The sequence below is a fragment of the Rhagoletis zephyria genome, unplaced genomic scaffold (genome assembly GCF_001687245.7).
Source record: "Rhagoletis zephyria isolate East Lansing unplaced genomic scaffold, Rhagoletis_zephyria_1.1 Rzeph_scaffold_00006, whole genome shotgun sequence".
NCBI lineage: Eukaryota > Metazoa > Arthropoda > Insecta > Diptera > Tephritidae > Rhagoletis > Rhagoletis zephyria.
This window is the reverse complement of record NW_016157090.1, coordinates 507315-528432: the sequence shown is the minus strand read 5'-3', so window position 1 is coordinate 528432 and position 21118 is coordinate 507315. Positions and strand designations below refer to the sequence as shown.

At 33.6% G+C, this 21118-nt stretch overlaps 1 protein-coding gene across 5 annotated transcripts in view; it reads right to left on the bottom strand.

Moving 5' to 3' along the window:
* LOC108381104 (platelet binding protein GspB-like) overlaps positions 1 to 21118 on the bottom strand; it is an 87311-nt gene that overhangs the window by 34915 nt on the left and 31278 nt on the right. The window contains exon 1 of one of the 5 annotated variants that reach the window (XM_017637822.1): positions 389 to 1253. The exons of the other annotated variants lie outside the window; for them this stretch is intronic. Within the exon in view, the coding sequence (XP_017493311.1) occupies positions 389 to 627 (239 nt within the window). The 5' untranslated portion in view covers positions 628 to 1253. Of the gene's footprint in view, positions 1 to 388; positions 1254 to 21118 lie in introns of those variants that run through there. 5 annotated transcript variants of the gene reach the window in all.

Genomic DNA, 21118 nt, shown 5'->3' with positions numbered 1-21118 from the left:
AACAGGTGTCATATTTTACGATTTTTGGCAAAATGTTTCAGAAAAATAAAAAGATTTACTTGAACTGGACTGATTTTAAAATTTCTCCAAATATATTATCATATTCATTCCATTGATAAAATATTTAAACATTTTTATGCAACTTAGTGGATTTTTAGGTAAAATTTATTTTCTTTATAAAAAAGCTTCATTTTTTGAGTTCTTTTTAAATTGGTTCAGCTTATGTAAATATTTATATTTTTCCGAAATATTTTGTTGAAATTCTTTAAATATAATATATACATTTTATAACTCCGGCGAGGAGCAGCGACTAATTTTGGTGAGACACCCTAATGTACATAAATATGTATGCCTTTTAAATTTATGTATGTTATGTATGTACATATACCTTCTCAGCAGTATGCCTCTGCGTCGTGTTGTTGTTGTGGGCATTAACTTTTCGTGTGGTATTATGGCTTCTTCACAGCTGCCACGGCGTCTTAAATTGCCTGCTTTGTTGGCGGCAGCATTCGCTGTGTTGCTGCTGCCCTTTGTTTTGTTGTTGTTGCTGTTGCTGTTTGTGGTGGCGGAGGTGGCTGCTGCAACGCCCTGCAACAGACACATCATCGAATTGTTGTTGGAGTACATTTTTTGTTTTTGTTCTCCGCAATGCGCGTTTTCACACGTTTAGGTAATCAAGATAAGTTTGGCGAACCAAAAAATTTTGTCGCGAAGAATTATAAAAAAAATGAGCACAAGAAACTTTTGCGGGCTTGATTTCCTTTTTTTTGTGGTTTACTCTTTATATTAAAACTGGCACACTTTGTTTCTTTTTTTTTTGGTTTAACAGCACTTGCCGTGCCAGATTGTCTTCAGACAAGCGCCAAAGGCAATCAAAAATGTTAAAAAATATTAAAAAACGTTTTTTGCCGATTTTATGCCCAAAATTTATTCGAAAACTTGTATTTTGTCAAGCAATAAAATTGATTGCGAAATGCAAAATAAAAAATAGCTTACTCTCAAAATAATGCACGCGCCCCCCAAACGACGTTACGACGCACGCGAGCGCTGAGACCGAACTGGCAGGCGCTTAGCTGCATTTGAATTAAGTTCAATAAAACGAGGGAAATATGTAGAAAAAGGCGAACAAAATATCCAACAGCCAAACGCAGCAAGCACTAAGGATAAAGTATTACACACAGAGAACAAAGCATTGGTGATTTAAGGCAATGGGAGGGTGACGACGATAGCGTGGCAAACGCGCGGCTGGGCTGGCCTGACTGGATGTCTGGTTGGATAAAAACCGCACGGCATGCATTGGAAAGTACGATACGTATGTACTTAAAAATGCAAGAAGAATAATAAAATAAATGTATGTATGTATGTATCTACATACAAGTCATCAAGAGAGAAGAAGCAAGTAAAGCAAAGACTATTTTCCAGCAACACTTCGGGTATGAGGCTGAATAGTGCCTCACTGCCAGTGTGACCAGGTGAGCCTTTTTGAGGCTAGAGTTAGCACTTAATTTTATGTCAAAGCCTCAGAAATTTAGATCTGACTTCGTGGCTTATTTTTGGTCTTTTTTAAATTAAATATTCATAATAAAATTCGAACGGAAACTATAAAAAAGAGCCCAAGCTTACTAAAAAACTTTAGTATTTCTAAAATTACTATTGCGCGTTGAAATATAACAATAACGGTGCAAAGTACCATTTCTTTGACTTTGTACTAAGAACCGATTGCACGAAGCCTGGTTGACACTAATTTCCGGCATCGACGTTACCGACAGCCTGTTATATGCATGCAGTGGAAAGCGTCGATAACGATGTTAATCGGAGATTAGTGTCAACAAGGCTTTGAGCAAACCGGCCCTAAGACATTTGCTTTAAACCGTATTTTTGCAATTTGATTTTGTTGGCCTACTTGGTACTTATCAAGATGTTCGCATTTTCTTATCCTTAACTAAACTTCTCTTTGCATTTATAGAAGTTATGTAGCCGTTATTGGCCTGATAGATGCTATTTTGTGTTTTGATGAGAATAATTTAAAAAATTATTTACAGAAAATCGGTTTAAGAAATTAATATATTGACTTCTTTCAACTTCAACTTTCATAGCGTATAACCTTTTCTAACCTTTTTTAAACACCAATTTAGCTCCGCTTTTTGCGATCATCTGGTCACACTGCTCACTGCAATGCCGGCTAAACAATGCATTTGTCGTGAGAGTAGTGCAGCTGTTTAGGGGTTTAAAGATAAGAAAGTAGGTATAAAGTAACGAATAAGTAGAAAGAGAAACTGGATGGAAAACAAAACTACGTCAATAAAAAGAAAAACAAATTCGAAAAATAAAATGGCTAATAAGATATTTAGTAAAAATTTTACAGGAAAGAAACTCATTTGAGAATTAGAAAAGTAGCAGAAATATGCTGTAGTTACACGCGTAGTGAATACAAAAAACAGCAGGTAGTTAGCTGCAAACACTACCAGTTATACAAGTTCTTCACGTATTGTGGCGATGAAGTTGCCTTACGAGCACTCTCATAGTTGCTTAAATTGAAGGTGTTGAGTAACTCCAATCAGCTGTATACATAAATTACAGGGAGAGAAATGTGATGCGTAGCTCTGCGCAATGCAACAGCTGATTGACCAATCGCGACCTCTTGCACTAACAGCCCAACCGCGGTGATGAAGTAAGAAACAATGCTTCGTCACTAAATGGCAACGTCAGAGCCGCTTCAAAAAAAAAAAAAAGAAAAAGAAATATGTGTGAGATACTATACACCACAGCGTTTGAGTTATGTATGCTTATTGACTTCACGCAGCAAGGTGAAAAAGAAGTCTGCGCGGGTTGTTAGGTCAATGGATATAACTACAACCAGTAATGGTGGTGCATTGGTAAAGTTAGAAAAAACTGAGTAAAAAGGAGGGGTGGAAATCAGCTTTGGCGTTAGATGGATGAATTGAAAGGGACAGACAAAATATTCAGTAACGTTATGCGGTTATTTTTCGCGCGATACAAATCTGGTCTTTTTCTGGGAGAAACGTCGCATTCGGCATTGTTTTGGGGTATTGTGGTAACGAAGCATCACATGCAGTAAACTGCGTTGTTCTCCTCTTAAGTGTGTGATTTGGAGAATGATACCTCTGCTCTGGTCTTGCCGTAATATTCGTAAGCAAGCAATTCCTATTGGATTGCAACTGCATTGACCTCCCCAGCAAGAACTTGGTTGCGGCTAATTCACCTCGAAACCGTCTCATTTTAAGTTGTACTGAGAGAATTCTCTTCGTCAGGATTTTCCGGGTCGGAGCGCTAACATAGAACCGCCCATTGAGAGATTGTACTCAGCACATCGTTCGCGAGATTAGAAGCTACATATCTCACGGATCTCAGCGACACCAGACGAAGAATAGGCAGGCCTTGAACGGTGCTCATCGAGAGGAAAACGAAAACTTTATTAACTTATACCCCAATAATACTATCCGACCACGCCCGGCAGGCCTGCGGTACTTTGGGGCTACTCCCTTCAGTATATTGCAGCAAATTAAACTTAATTTATAAAGCTTCAAACCACCACCTCCCCACTTAACTCTTCCAAGCAGCTTCTGTACTTGGGCCTACTTTTGGCTGAGCTTGGTGCACAAAAACACGTAATGAACCCACCGATCTGTCCAGGCCTTAGTAAACTACTAACGGGTGATTTTTTTGAGGTTAGGATTTTCATGCATTAGTATTTGACAGATCACGTGGGATTTCAGACATGGTGTCAAAGAGAAAGATGCTCAGTATGCTTTGACATTTCATCATGAATAGACTTACTAACGAGCAACGCTTGCAAATCATTGAATTTTATTACCAAAATCAGTGTTCGGTTCGCTTTACGTCCGATTTATGGTCTACATAATCGACCAAGTGAGCAAACAATTAATGCGATTGTGACCAAGTTTCGCACTCAGTTTACTTTATTGGACATTAAACCAACCACACGAATGCGTACAGTGCGTACAGAAGAGAATATTGCGTCTGTTTCTGAGAGTGTTGCTGAAGACCGTGAAATGTCGATTCGTCGCCGTTCGCAGCAATTGGGTTTGCGAAACACATTTCGAACCGAACACTGATTTTGGTAATAAAATTCAATGATTTGCAAGCGTTGCTCGTTAGTAAGTCTATTCATGATGAAATGTCAAAGCATACTGAGCATCTTTCTCTTTGACACCATGTCTGAAATCCCACGTGATCTGTCAAATACTAATGCATGAAAATCCTAACCTCAAAAAAATCACCCGTTATAACAACAATAACATCGTACCCAGTACTGACCGACGTGATCAGTATTCTTACATGGAATACTCTTATTTTAAGGAACTTAAAAATTATTTATGAATCTGGCTGTAATTTCACATTATTCCAAGTTTGCGCTTACTCCATACGTTTTTATGCAATTTTACTTTTTTTTTTTAATAAAATTCTCAAATGCCGCCCGTTCTAATTCGACGTAGTTTCCTCTTCCATTACATAATAATAAATATTAAATTTCAAAAATAATTTGCATTTCCTATTTAACCCAGGCGCTTCTCAATTTCATCCGCCACTTATGCGCACAGAGTCGAATATGTCATTTGCTTTGCACAAATATCAAAATAAGATAAAAATTATCGTCACTAATTAGGGTTCACATTTCAATTTCAATTTCTATGTCATTTACATACTGTTTTCATCTATACATATTTTCAAACAAACAGCAACAACACTCTGCCAACCAATGCTTAGTTACTTATACGCCACGGCCAGCTATTGCGGTCCTCCGCCCCCCCAAAGCTTTAGAAACTTTAGACAGAGCTTGCGTAGTCTCTGTCCACAATACTTTGTACAAAAACATACAGAGTGTTGACTTTACTTGCCCAAAATAGTTCACAAGTAAGCAAGCAAATATTTTTCAGCTTTCGTGAGTAGCGCGTATCGCAAATGCCCATTGTTATGCATTAAATTAGGCTGTTCGTCTGTTTACCGCAATCGGTTCGCCGACAGACAATGTAAATTTAAACAAAACCTAAGCAAATGTTTGTAATCGATTAGTGAAATTTGAATGTTTATTTTAAGAAAGATTATTTGAACGATTTTTTGGGACTTTTACTACGCAGCGTAGTTTATATGGAAAATTGGCGGTATTCGATATTTGTTGGATGATGTTTTTTTTCCCTTTCCCTTTAAATAGCATTGCATGGCGTAAATGGGTTTTCTGCTTTTATATTAATTTTATCAATTTACAAATTTGATTTCACTGACTACTTTAGATGGAAAATTAGAATCAAAAAAACTATAACTTTGAAAAATCTCACTTTTAATCTGCAACTATTCAGCATTGTCATTATAAAATTTAGAATAAACTCAAATAGACAAAAAAATTTAAAATATAAAAAAAAGTAATTTTCCGTTCTTGTTAATACATAGCTATACATAAATTAAGCTTTTAAGGAACCTAAAAAAATTGTTCGAAAATTTTCAGTACTTTTTTTTTTATAAAGCATTAATTTTATTAATTTACAACTTTGTAAGTAATTGTTATTTCTTTTTTAAGGTGATACAGATCTTACGTCTTAAACAATCGCGAACTTCACAGTAAAGTTTACAAAATTAAAACTGTTTTAAATATGTAAATTTTTAATAAAACAGCCTTTAAAAATCAGTTCAAAATTTTTTGGAATAATTTTTTTTTTTTTTGATTTTTCGAAGATCTGACCTTTGACCCCTTATGTACCGTTTAAATAAGAGGAAAAGGCGGGTCACGCCCATATTTTTACTTTTTTAGTTGTTCACATACAATAACAAAAAATATTTTTTACCAAAGGTCAACCTTCGAACTTCGAAGGCCCATATCTCAATTCCGGAGGCTAGCTTCCAAAAACGGAGAAATTACTTTTTTACTTATGACTCAATCTGGTTGGTTTGGTCCAATACCCAGCCAAGTGCTGTACAGTGTTATAAATGTGCAAAATATGTAGTTAGTCTTCTCTCATGTCAATCAAAACACTTCCGGTAGCTCGGCAATTATCAAAACATAAATCAATCTCTAAAAACCTGATATTTAATTGAGGTAGAGTTCATTTTTTTTTTGCAGTGGCCGATGATGTTTTCAAATGCAAATGCAAAATAAAAAATCTCAAAGCAGCAGATTGCAAAAAACAAATAAAAATAAGTCTAACGTTATTTGTTTACAGCTTTAATCATATTTTATTATTACTCCCGGTTGTGGCAAAATATTTAACTCAATAAAAATTTCACTGTCGAAATGACGTAAGATTTATCGCACATTTCATTGCTTTCCATTTTCAGCGAGAATGTGCTTTTTTTGTATAGTCTTAATGGCCAATTACTCCGTAGATAAAATGCATACACATGCATACGTACACAAGTACGTAAACATCCAAATATCGTCAGTTATAAACAAATTGCTGGAGAAAAAGAAAACAATACGAGATTTTACAAAAAAAAAAAAAAATTGGCGGTCGGTTCAAAGTTTACAGATTTTATGGAAAAGCAAAAAGTTTAGAAAATTACACACATGCGCCTTTGTAACTGGCAATTAAAAGTATTCGCGAGGAAATGACAAAGTACAATGGTAATACGACTATGAAATAAGGTAAGCGCATGCGATGAGCGAATGACAGCAAAGTCAAATGAGGCAATGGCTATTTGTTTTTATTTACATCATGAAGTAATTGCCGATATTATGGACAGAATGACAAGCGGATCAAACATTTGAGACTAATGAGGGCTTAATACATATTTGATTTGCCAACATACAAAAAAATAAATAAAAGATTGAAAATGATATTAAATAAAAAATATAGAGCTAAAAATTTTAAAATAAAATAAAACCTAATAAAAAATAAGTAAACACATACGTATAACCCTTAAAAGTCACAGAAAGGGAGAAATAAAAACTAGAATAGATATGGAACGGCGAACCCTAACAATTTTATAATAAAAGAATCTGCGTATGCTAGGAATGGTAATAACCATTACTGGTTCATTTTTGGCGAAAAAGAACTAGTACTGAACTAGAAACTTGGTTCACTAATTCGTGTTTTCCCTACAGGGAATGACTTATTATTTGGTTGTCCTAATGGATTTCTTTATTATTATTTCTTTACAATTAATCTATTAGTTCTAAAACATTCGCTGATTAAAAAATCGATCATCCAGTCTATGCAAATTGTTTTAATTAATTTCGATTTATTGATTTCCAGGTGATTTCTTTGGAAGAAAATTTTATGAAAACCAAGGCGAAATATAATATGTCATTTTACGATGTATGTTTGCTATGAAAAAATCGATTAATCGAAAAAATTTAGCGCCCATTTTTTTTTTTATTTCTTTCGACTGATTGATATTCGATTAATCAATACAAATTTTTCTTTTGTAAATGAGGTAATTAATAAATGGATTTTACCACATCGCGTTAGTACGATTAATTAATATTTATAAAATGATCAATAGTCTGTTTTCTATGAAATTTTTTTAATGATTAGGCACCGACTTTTTGAAAATTAATAAAATCTGAAAAGATACTGAATAGTTGATTAATTTAGAATTTCTTTCGATTACTTAAACGATTAATCCATTTCATTCTTCTGTGATCCATAACCTAATCTATAATAGATTTTCGAACTGCGATCAATTACTTGATCAATTCGATCGATTTATTAATCGATTGATTCTTAGCGACCATTACGCAGAACAATTTAAAAAAAAACAACAACAAATAACTGCCTCTTTTTGTAATTTTTTTAGATGAAATTTTTTCACACCGATTCATTGAAGAGTTTCTTTCGATTACTATATATCTGTATTTTTGTCATTTGATAAATGATCGATACATTTATGAATTTCCTTCGAGATATTGCGAGTACATTTATAAAAAACAAATATCATAAAAACAAAACCGATAGCTTTACCCTATTTTTTGCGATGAACTTCTCGATTTAAGTATTAAGAATTTTTTCGATTACTTAATATTTGATTAATCGATTTTGCTTTATAATAAAAAATCATACTTTAACCATTAAAATTGGATTTTTATGTTTTCGATCAAATTTAACCGTTATCTTTTGATTTTTATGTTTTCGATAAATTTTGTATCATTATTTTTTATTTTCGCGGATATTATAACCGTATTTTCAGATTTAATTTTTTAGATCATCAAATATTTAAAATGGTCTTGAATATGCAATTTAAATTATAACCATAAAATTGCAAAAAAAAAATAAAATAACGGTTATTTAAGATTAAAAAAATCAAAGTTTTTTCGAAAAAAATAATAAAAAAATAAAAGTTTTCTATTATCTAAAAATAAAAATGTTGTCTCTGACCTATCTTAAAGGAAGCAATAATAATTATTCAAAGCTTATTTATTAATATTTTCTTGGTACTGCTGGATTCTATTTGCTTCTTATCCATAAAATAACCGATCATCGATTTTCGCACGCTGAAGTATTTTGGATTTTTCCAATGATCTCGATGAATTGACAATCAATTAATGTTTTGTTATTTTTTTATTGCGCTTAAACGTACCTTGAAAGCTTTAAACCTCGTTTTCGTTTTTAAAGTTCCCTTTATTTTTTAATAAAAAAAAAAAAACTAAAACGCGCAATTCTACAAGCTTTTGATTTGTATGCGCTGCGAAATTTGAGTGAAGGTCGGTTTATATTGTTTAATAATAAATTTAAATGGCATTTTAATCTAAATGTATGATAATTCCTTCGAAAGCAATGCTTATTTACTTATCTACACGTTCCTCTGACTTTAAACACACACTGAGGTTGTTCAGTGCGATTACTTGAAGTACCCACCTGAGATTCTTAAAATGAATTAACTAGCGTAAACGTATTTAAATCAAATTTCTAGAATGAATTTCGCAGTAGGTTACTCTTAACGATAAGAAAGAATATTTAAATGAAAATAAAAACAACATTTTTCGTTTTTTACTTATTTAATCTTTTTTTAATTTTAATTTTTTTCTTTGTACTTTTTTGTTTAATTTTCCTTATTTTTTCTTTGCAAACTTTTTTGTCCTTGTTTATTTTTTTTTTACTTTCTTTGCGATAAGAGTTTGTTTATTATTATTTTTTCTTCTTTGTACTTTTTTGTTTTAATTTTTCTTATTTTTTCTTTACAAACTTTTTTTTTCCTTTTTTATTCTTTTTTACTTCCTTTGCGATAAGAGTTGGTTTATTATCTCTCCCCATTCTACGAATAATAAATTACTTTTACAACAGCTAAGCTAGTTTGTTTTAGCTACGAAACAAATACATATGTATGTACATACACATCTATGCATAAGTGTCAAGTGTACAGTAGTTTTACAACCCTTATAAGTTAAAAATCCGCCTCACTGCTTTTTACATATTTCCTACCCACGTCGCTTAACGAACTCTAACCAATACTTCCGCTTACATTTCCCTGCAAATTGCATACATATTTTTAGCTGATACTCCACCAGCAGCCACCCACATACAGTATCGGTCATATCTATAGCACGCCATTTCAAAGTGATATTGTGTGCCACTTATGTTTATTTATTTATTTTTAAGAATTTTAAATTACAATTTAGTTCATTCTCGGACAAACCCCATATATACCCAAGTTCAACAATTTGTAGAAAACTACAAAAAAGTGTAACAAATTTTCACCCAAATTTCAAACTTTTTTCTCGGAAGTGATAGAATTTTTTTGAGGACACAGTTGTTTAGCCCCTGCAATTTTAGTCTGATAATGTGCAAATTTGAAGTGGCTACGAATTACCGTTAATTTTTTAGAATCTTTTTTTGTCGCATTGGCTTCCATATAATGAATAAACTAAATTTATTTGTATATGGAAGAAAACCGCAACACCTTTGGCGAAAAAAAATCTAAAAATTCAACAGTAACTTTTAGCCACTTTAAACTTGCACATTATCAGACTAAAATTGATTGGGCTATAAAACTGTGTATTCAGAAAAATTCAAACACTTCCGAGAAAAAAGTTTGAAATTTAGGTGAAAATTTGTTGCACTTTTTTGTAGTTTTCTACAAATTTTTAAACTTGGGTTTATATGGGTTTTGTTAGAGAAAGAACTGTATTTTTATTGAAAATTCTTAAAAGTAAATAAATAAACATAAGTGGCACACAATAGCACTTTGAAATGGCGTGCTATAGATATGACCGATACTGTACATATGTATCTATGTACATATGTACATGTATACATACACTTGCGGCCAACTAATTACCACCGAAATTCAAAATGGTTATGTTTGCAACTTATGTTTATTTATTTACTTTTAATAATTTGCATTTAAAATATAATTCAATCTATAACAGAAACCACGTAAATAAAAATTTCAAAGCTGGCACAAATTTCAATAAAAAATTAATCAAACTTCAAAAAATTTTCATCAAAATTTGAATATTTAGCAAATTTTTGGGTATGCAGTTTTGTAGCCTATTAAATAATAAAAAGTCTAATAAAGTGCAAAAGTAGCAAGACCCTCCACAAAAGTAATCTAAGAAATTAACGGTAATTTTTAGCGACTTGAAACCAAAACTGCATACCCGAAAATTTTCTAAATATTCTGATTAAAACTTTTAAAATTTCGATGAACATATTTCGAGGTTTGATTAATTTTTTTTTAAATTTCTGCAAGCTTTGAAACTCTTATTTATGTGGTTTCTATTATAGAATTAATTATATTTTAAATGAAATTACTAAAAATACATAAATAAATAAATATAAGTTGCAAACAATATCATTTTGAATTTCGGTGCTAATTAGTTGACCGCAGGTGTATCAATCTACGTGCGAGTACAACTCTCACTTCCGCTCCGGCTACCCTAATGGCTTGTTCGCACGCTTTACTTGATGTTTGTGACATTGTTAAACTTACTCGCTTGCTGCCACCAAACGAACACATCACTATTGTAGATACATAATTTCTTTCGTTGCAGTTTGTTTGTAGCAAATAAAAAATATTACTTCACACTAATTTCTTTATATTTTCAACATTTTTTTTTTAATAAACGTCAGGTTGGAGCCATTTGACGCGACATCTGCGGCAAGTCGTTTACTTTCTTTTTGTTTTGTGATCATAACAACGAGTAGTGGAGTGGAGGTGGGGTGGAGCGACAAGCGGCAGACAGTCGTCGGACCTCCTAACGAAAGCAATTAGAGGCAACGAGGTGTTGTCGCGCTCTTTCCAGCCCCTTCGAAGCGGAAGTGCAGCGCCGTTTTTATGCTTTAGTAACCGCCTGCTCGCTGCACGCTAATTCATTTACCCTCTTAGCTCTAACCCAAAGGCGAAGAGGTAAGCAACAAAATCCAAGTCAAAATACGCGTGAACAAACAGCATTTTACTCACCATTTCAGGCAATTCTAGTTAAAAGAAATAATAAAAAGAAAGAAATGCAACAGGGGCAATGCGGGACATTTTAATCGCATTAGTGAGCGAGCGCCTATTCAAATGTGGACTGACCATTTGACCCGTCCATTGACAGCGCTGGCCAATGTGTGATTTACGCTTTGGTCATAAGAGCCAGACAGTCAGACAATTAAGTGGTTGGTTAAGTGTAGCGGTAATTATTTGAGAAAGCTACCCTTGTTTAGTGGGAAAGCGTATCGTGAGGAGCGAAAATGGGAAGAGTTGGAAAAAAAAAAATAAAGTGGAAACCTAAAGAATTCAATGGAATGCACAAATCAGTGAAATCGTAAAGGATATTGATTTTCGCCCTTTATAAGCCAATAAATTCATTATTAAATACCTAATTGTGAGCAAAGCTCTTTCGGATTTTTGTTTAAACAACCAGCAGCAAAACGGTTGGTAATACTAGTACGAGTATAAGAGGCAACTTCATGGCTGATTTCAAGGTTAGATATGCTAAGCAAACACGCATACTCAGCGTTGGTGAACAATCGGTTCCGAGACATTTACAATGGCTAATAAACACAGGGCGTCGGCCAGTTACTAAAAAAAAAGTTTAAAAAAGACATTCCCTAGCTTTCGGACTTAACAAATCGCCTTCCTAATTCAGTGAATAATTAGTTGGCTAATGAGAACATTTAATAGCTCAATTCATGACAATTGTTTGCTCGTTAAACGACATGATTGCTCATCATTCGAGTTTTCTCGTTAATTTAATTAGACTATCAGTCACTTCGTTGAGGCGGCTATCACGTATTGCTGTTAATTGAGTATACTCGTATAGAAATAGCAAGAAAGGGCTTAAAGGGAGTTTCCACGTTGCCCAAATTGCACAATTTCATTTAATTATTATAAATTCAATTTATCACAGTTAATCGATTATTTCAAAAAACAAAAGTAAAATTAAGAAGGCAATTTAGTTCATTGGCACACATTTTGCTATTTATTTGACCGAGCTTCTACTCCAATTTACGGCGTACGTACTGGTACCATTACTTAGATGGGGTTTAAATGAGAAACATTTTGTGCGATAATTTTTTGACAAGTCATAGAAAAGGAATCGAACCTTAAGTATACCGAGTGTCGTGCATACCGTTATATAATTATTCGACGACAACGCCCGCTATAGTCATTATATAATTTCAAATATTCTTTTAGCATAACATTTAATTTTCATGAGGAGTTCATTCAAAAGTGTTTAAACTTTCCATTTAGTTTTGCCATCGTCATTATTTGCTTTTTGTTAATACAAAATGATCGCTGAACAAATTTTTGTTCGATATATCAACAAATCGATTAAGATTCACCTATAATCGAGTAGCCGATTTTCGTTTCCCTCCCTTTCATGGAGTTAAAATTACGGTCGCCAATTGGCAGATAAATAGTGAAACTTTTCAACCGAATACTTCGTGTTAGATCAAAAACTCCGCTTATTTCGATCAGCGTTGCATTTTTCTATTTTAAGGAGATCACTTCTAATTTTTGCTTGTATGTATTTAGAACTACAAAAAAAATGCAATAAAATTTAAGTTTACTTACAAATAAAAAGATTTTCTCTTTTAAATGCATACCTGCAAAGAAAGAGAAATATAATATTTAGTAAAAGGCAATGTATTACTAAGGTATGTATGTATTAAATAACTGTTATTCAAATCTTATTTTATATAATATGTATATATGGATAATTCCAAAGTAAACTTCGCTAAATGTAAATTCGTTTTAAATTTCGTTTAATATTTCACTTTTTCTATAATTTTATTTGTAGCAATATTGCAATTTTTTTATTATATTGGATAACCTTTAAACAACTGACCTATACTAAAATTAAGCGCCTGCGCGGTCTGCTTTAGTCCGCAACACTTTCGTGTTATCACAATAAAGTCACTTAACACAATTAAAAATATAATAAATATAAATACGACGAGTACGAAAGTTGACGCTGCTAACGAGTTTAATCAGTCTGCCTTGAACATAAGTACGCCTTGAAAAGTGCCCATTTTTTTATTCCCAGTTTTATCAATTCCATGTTTTTTTCTACTTATAATTTATTATATTTTTACTCGTTAATTGTTTGCGGAAATGAAAAAAACATATCAAGATTCGCTGAGCAACGACAGTTGGGAACAATATATTGCGTTAAAAAAAAAAAACAAATAATAATTAAAATGACGCCCACAATTCTGAAACAAAAAAACAAAGCTATGGACGCTGGGCGCAGAAAAATGGGCGGAAACTGCGGCTTTTTATACCCATCGACGCATCGCTTCATTGCCTAGAAATTCTTTGTTTAAAATCACATTTTATTTGCTTACTTTTATTTACAGTTTGCTTTATATTCTAGCTAGCTTCCAGCTCCACGCTGCAAATTTTTCAGCCATTATTTGCGTACATATGTATGTATTTGCGCATCTGTTACCGGTTCACTTGGCTTTGACTGGATGCATTCGAGCGGCGCAAATTTCAGCAGACATCAATACGAAATATCTGACTGGTTGCCTCTTCCGCTGCTATTGACACTATCGGTTTGATATTTGTTAAATAGCAGCACAAACGAAAATCCCACACACTTTTCACCTTACGGAAAATTTTAATAGTGCATTAACCTTGCTTTCATTAAGATTTTCTTTTTTGCACTGCCTTTTTGTGTAAATGAATATGTGAATTCACAAAACCCGCTTTTCACACATATTCTGTTCCTTTTTTTCTGTCAGAATTCAATGCATTCAATTGGCAACGCTGCCAAGGTAAACACGCCAAGATACAGACAACTGTGAAATCACCGCAAGCACCGGTAAAAATTTTAACACAACGTCACAATGACACAACGCCGCATAAATTAAAGAAATAAAAAGAAAAATTCAATATACGAAAAAAATTTAGGAAAATTATGTGTGCGAATTTTCTGCAAATTTCTTTCCCACTGCGTGTACATTCCTTCAATCGGAGGACACAAGTCAAACGTACGCGATTGACTAGTACATAGCTGTTGAGGTTTTTCAATTTACGCGAGGTTTTGCGTTCGAATCGAGTCGGCGGGATGAATAAAATTCGGTGAGCATTTCAAGATCTCCCAACACAGCAATCCGCTTGCAGTCTGGTGAAGGTATTGAAGCTGTGCGCTGACTAGCCGCGTTGCTGTGCTAATCAAAGTACTGCCGTTGACTGAGTTCTTTGTTGTTGCGCGCTATATGCATTTTCTGTGATTGTCAGAGATGCCATAAGACTTTATTTATGTATATGTATCGGCCCACTGTATACAACAAAGAACATTTTTCCCATCGCTTTCATACGAGTATACTGGGCCGTATGAGTAAAAACTAAGCAATTGCATTTTCTTGAAATTTCATGCCTTTAACTTCAATTTTGTTTGAATATGAATTTTATGAAAAAGCAATTGCTTAGTTTTTACTCATACGGCCCAGTATACTCGTATGAAAGCGATGGGAAAAATGTTCTTTGTAGTATCGAACTAAACTTTGGAACTCAATGCTGCGTATACTATATAAAATATTTATCAAACACAAGCGTGTCTCGCGCAAGCTTTCTCACTACAACAAAGAGGAGAGGGAGACTCCACACGATACAGTGAGTTCTCTACCCGAAAATAAAGCGAATTTTTGCTTTTACAAGATTTTTAAAAAGTAAGGGGTTTTTTCGGATGATATGTGAAAATAGATTACTTCAAGCAGGCACTGCGGGTCTTATGTACCCATGACTCACCCTGGAGTAACCTTGTACCCAGCACAGTTCGGACTTTTTGCTTGAAGTGTACTTTTCAGAGCAGTGAAAATTTACACGAACGAATTTCAGACCGGAATTTAGAAATCGACTAAGGACTCAAAGATCGGTAGAGATACATATCTGCAGTAGTGTTTTCCAGACATGGGTAACGTTCATTAAAAAAATTATAAGTTGATCGACTGTCTGACGTCAATAAGGGCAATTAAGATCTTCCACTCGAATATCCAAGCGACAATAAGGGCTGTGAGCTAATTCACGGCGCATTCAAAATTAGACAGAGAATGCCTGACCTCAGCCGAGCACGAATGTTCATCTTATCTCAGCGCTGTCAGACAAACTATCGTAACTCAGATGCGCCTATTTTTTGTGGAGTCAAGACTTAACAAAAATACCGTTAATTTAGCTTAGACGGTGCACACAGCTTTATGATTGTTGGCAACCCTGGCTGTAATTGATACTACATCATTTGTATACTCGCATCACATTTGCGCTACAAACACGAAAACATTTACATTTTAACATAGCTGATTAAGAAATGAGATGCTCTCGCTGTCATAAAATAGTGGCACAGTTGTACATATTTCAATGAGCAAACTTCTATAGTGGATGTTTGAATGCATATATGCATACACACTTACAAATGACATGTTTGTTAAAAAAAAAAGATGTATGCAATTGTATTACTTAAATAGTTGCTTTGTGGAATTTGTACACTTTTTTGTACATTTTTTTTTTCTTTAAACTATTTAAGTGCATACATTGTATTTAGTACATTAGGGTTGTCCCACATTTTTGTCCAGTAACCGTACACAGGTCGGGATTTGCGTCTATTGCAAATTTTATTTTCATGAAGAGAAGTGACTACCGGTAATAGAAAATTATTTCATAAATTCTTAAATTGAGTTGAGTGCCGACTTGAAATTTATAAAAACTATTTCTGTAAAGTCTTGACTTTAAGGTAAAATATACTATTTTTGCGCGCTTTTACGTCACCCATATAATTGTTTTCAATTTCAAGAAGCTGCGAGTAACATATTGGAACCCCATTTTGAATTTTAAAAATTATTATTATCGACCCATCAACCCCAGAGTAACAAGTTTCGAGCGAAGTTAATCACTTTTGAAAATTGTGTCCGCCATATTGGATTTTTGAAAACTGACTGAAGATTTGTAATCAGTGGTCATACAAACTAGTGGATACGTAGTGGTGTACAAATCCATCAACGCGAACCTGTTCAAACTGTTTTTTCCCGCTAGATTTCCTATTCAGACCACTGTGCACCGACCGGAACTAAAGAATAAGGAAAATAAGGAGACCCGTATTTTTTATTTTGTAGTCGATTAGCATTTAACATGTTTGTGGAAAATACATATTTTCGTAGAATCGTTCAAAATAAATACTTTTTGATTGAGTAAAAATATGACCATTGAGAAATCTGAAAACAATAAAATTATAATGCCTATTTAACTCTAAAATTTTACCAACTACTTTTTGAGAAGTGATAATCTTATTTACCTATCTCTTATTTACAAAAATTAGTTAAGTTCGCATCATATTTGTTGGAAAATTTCTGAAGGGAAATATTTTTATTGGTTAAAAAAATATTTATTGTTAACGATTTTATAGCAATTCTACGAAAACATTTATTTACCATATATATTAAATATATGGAAAACTTTAAAGACCCAGCGGCACGGTTAGAGGTTAATCGATTTCAAAATAATAAAGTAAGCGTCTCCTTATTTTTTTTTCATTTTCTATAATTCTGGGGGACGCCAGCAAGAAAGTAGATTTTTCCACTCTAATGTTGCCTAGACCAAACTAGATCCGGGGCGACATTATTTTTGCGCAGAACCCCTATCCGCGTAGAAATAAGATTGGAAAAATTCCATTTATCACGGAAAAGTCAAAATCGAACGTATGTAGCTACATGGCGTATGAGTTACACCGACAGATGACAATGTCACCCATACCCATGTAGGTACATACGTTCGATTTTGGCTTTCCGTGATAAATGGAATATTTCCAATCGATTTTAACTTTTCCATAAATAAATGATAGATCCTATATGGATCCTCCACTTTGAATTTTTTTTAATTTGTAATCAGCGACGTAAAAAGCCCCAAATTGTGAAATTCTAAGCAAATTTCGATTTTTTATCCGCCATATTGGGTCCGCCATTTTGAATTTTTCCAATCTTATTTCTGATTCGTAATCAGCGACAAAGATGCCCCCCGAGTAACGAATTCTAAGTGAACCCGATAAACATTAAAAAAAAATCGTCCGCCATATTGGATCCGCCATTTTGAATATCAAAATTCTTAACCTATATTCGTGATCAGCGACCCTAAAATATTAGAATCCGTCTTGACCTAATAACTGACAACTGTTTTAACAAACTGAATGACAAATTTATTTACGCATTTACGGAAATGCCGTCTTCTAGGGGGGGGGGGGGGGGNGGGGGGGGGGGGGTCGCAGTATTTACGTAATACTAAATTTTCGATTCTGCCACGTTTTATTTGATGCATAATGACATGTTTTTGACGTTAGCTTCTATCCCACAGAATTTTGGACAGAGCTTTGGTCCGTTTGACATGGAACGTCCCACATATATGTATATATGTATGTATTTATGTATGTAAACAAATGTATTTGCATCATTTTTTATTCCCGGTTTTTAGTTCTATTATTTTCTCGACATTTTACAACCACCTGAAGTGATAACGACTTCAGCTGCCTAACATGAAAACACTTTGAGAGACCCTATGTAGCTGTACTATATACATACATACATATGTACTTATGTACACTAGTACGCCCTACGCTGACTCCCGGTCTAAATTTAAAGCAATTGGAATTTGTTTTTAAGAGGCGTTTATTTGTTTTTGAGTGCTACAAACTCGTACACTTGTAGTTAAGATACATATGTACATATGTATACATACTAGTAAATAGCTGCGGGCGTTTATGCTGTAAATGACAAGCAAAAAATGTACAGTAAATTTAATGCGCTCAGCGGATAAAAAATTTCAAACAAATTTTAAATGAATTGTGCTGCTCCGCGCTTTTCTTGCAGTCTATGTTGCAATTTTGTAGTTGCAAACTAAAACGTTTTTATTGCCGCGCGTATGGGCAGAAATGTGGCAACAATTTTTATTTGGCTTTAAAGAAAATCATAAATTTTCAGTTAATTAGCTTTATTTTAAAAATTTCAAAGAAATTTAGTTCATATCAGAGATTTCACAACTTTGCGCGGTACAGTGGCACGCATCCAACCATTTTTTACACAAATTTATTTCACACAGTTTCGTATCAGTTTTGCTTTTATTTTTTTGTTTGTAATTCAATTATTTGTCTATCTGCCGGCAGTCGAAGTGACAGCCCTCAATTGAACGCTTGGAAATTTAAATGCAAGAAGCAGCTGCTGCAGTTGTTACACTTGCAATTGCAATGGCAGCCAAGTAGGTCAATTAATTTATGAATTTTGCTATAAAATGCACATCATATTTCCACAGATATCCGATATACTCGCATGCTGATGAGCCATATTTACATATGCAGTTATTTATACATTTATTACTTGTCTTAATTTGATTGATGTTGATCATTCTTGGTAACAAATAATTGATGTGACATGTTTGTTTTGTTTTTTTTTTCAAAGGAAATTGTGAAATGCAGGAATGCGCACACAGACGGGAAAATGAGTACGTATATACTAGATATGTATGTATGTATGTAGCGGCTGCGCGATTAAGTATGAGCGAATTCGTCGGAAAGAGAATGTGTCACTTTCCACGTAATGTTATTGCTTTGGAGGTGTGAAAAAAATTCAGGGTATTCATCTAAACGCATAAATGCCTCGTAACCTCGTAAATCTCGCAAATAAACCCGATTTCCATACAAATTTACGTTGTTAACGTGGTTATGAGGCTTTTAGGAATTTATGTGAATTGCCCTATTGTAAATGTATGAATATTATTTTTTTTAAATATCTGTGCGGTATTATACTGAAGATGAATGGCGACGAAAAATTCAATGACCCACGAAAATAAGGACCAAAAAAAAAGTGATGAAAAGTGCTTGTAGTGTGTCAAAAGTATCGGCAATCGCTGACTATTCGCTTTAGTTTTAGCGATGTATGCAGATGAAGAGTTGCCACAACGTTACAATAATAAATAAGATTTTCTAACAAAATTTACGGAATAACTTTAATAGGAACTGTTGTAAACAGACTATATTTCGAAAACAAAAATGGCCTAAAAAAATTATGAACTTTGTCATATTGAAAAACCCGATTACTTTTCCCTTTATTAAAGCAAAAATTGTGACAGTCATTGTTTGGGCAGAAAATATTTTCGTGTTATTTTGCGGTATTTTCGGGGTTTTATCGTTTTTTTTTGTAATTTTTTTGGTTACTTTTTTGGGAATGAAGTTATTCTTTTGGGATTTCCGAGACTTTTTTTCTGTTTTTTATTTTTTTTAATCGGGGGTTTTCTTCGGGATGCTGTTAAAACAAATGATAGGAATCGCAATTTTCCGATTTTTCGCGAACATTCTTGGATCCGAGAGATTTTTCCGATCACTTTCCAAATTGTGTTGAGATTTTTTCCGGAATGAAGAGATTTGTGATCGAAAAGGTTTTCGAGACCCCTCACGGGATTTTCTTGGTCTTATTTTGTGATTATCTTCGAGAGTTATATTAATTTTTTTAATAAATAATGAAGAAAAAAATAAATGATACGCATTTTCTTTAAGTTTTATCGGGATTCTTTTTACTGGACTCTTTTTAAAATTTTTTTTCGGAATTTCTTAACAATTTTCGGCATTTTTTTATGAGCGGTGATTCATAGCATTTTAGATTTTTTCGAGACTTTATCTGGCATGTTTTCGAGGTTCTAAGGCAAACTTGCAAAAAAAAAAATCGGAAAGCGATTCATGATATTTTTTTTTTTTTTAGTTTTTACGACATTTTCTTGGACTCATATCCAAGAATGATATTGATAAAGACAATCATGAGTTTCGGGTACTTCTAGAGTCATGCCTGAAAACATATTGAAAGCGACGGGCTAAAGGCAAAAGGGGATTTTTGATTTTTGTCATTCGTGATTTTTGGGAGTTTTTTGGATATTTTTTTCGGGATTTCCTTTGATTTATTTACGCATCTTAGCTTTTACAGCAGGCTTAAGCAATAAGGGCCCACGGTTTTTAAAGGATCTGTTTTGCGAGAGACACTTCAAAAAATTTTTAATTTCTTACTTTGCTTATAGCAAAAACTACAGGTAACATTTTACTCCAAAAATTGCAGCAATTTTACCATTTTCTCTACGAGTATTCGCTAAAGCTCGAAAACTATCAAAATTTTTATTGGATATCTTTTGGCGTCCATACCATAACACACAGCCCTTTTATTAGCGGTTTACAAATTAATACGCACTTCACCCCCCGCTACTCTACCGCGCCTACTTCAACACCTCTTCAAATTTAGCCTACAATTTGCAGATATTCTTAGCAATTGCCACATGACCCAGATAATATCAAGCACTTTGCAATACGCAAATGCGAATGCTAAGTTTAACTGTGAATACTCCAATTTTCCCACGCTTTTGACCTATGTGACATGTCATTGTAAGTGCATATGAAAAATTTCAGCATCCACACGCGTTGTTAGCTGCCACTGAATACTAAGCAACACTGCAAGCAAATGGCAAATGAAGTGATATTTTACAACACTAATGCAATCGTGATATTGCGTCAATTTTGTGTTCGTCTTACTTTTTGAGTAAATATTTAGTTTATTTATTTATTCTTTCAAGTGATTTATGCAAACTATTTACTACTACAAAAGCAGTGTATTTGCGAAGGAGCTTCTGCAGCAGCAAAGTTAGGTTGAAGACACTAGCTTCCCTACGAGTAGGGGGAGGCATCGCATTGCAATGT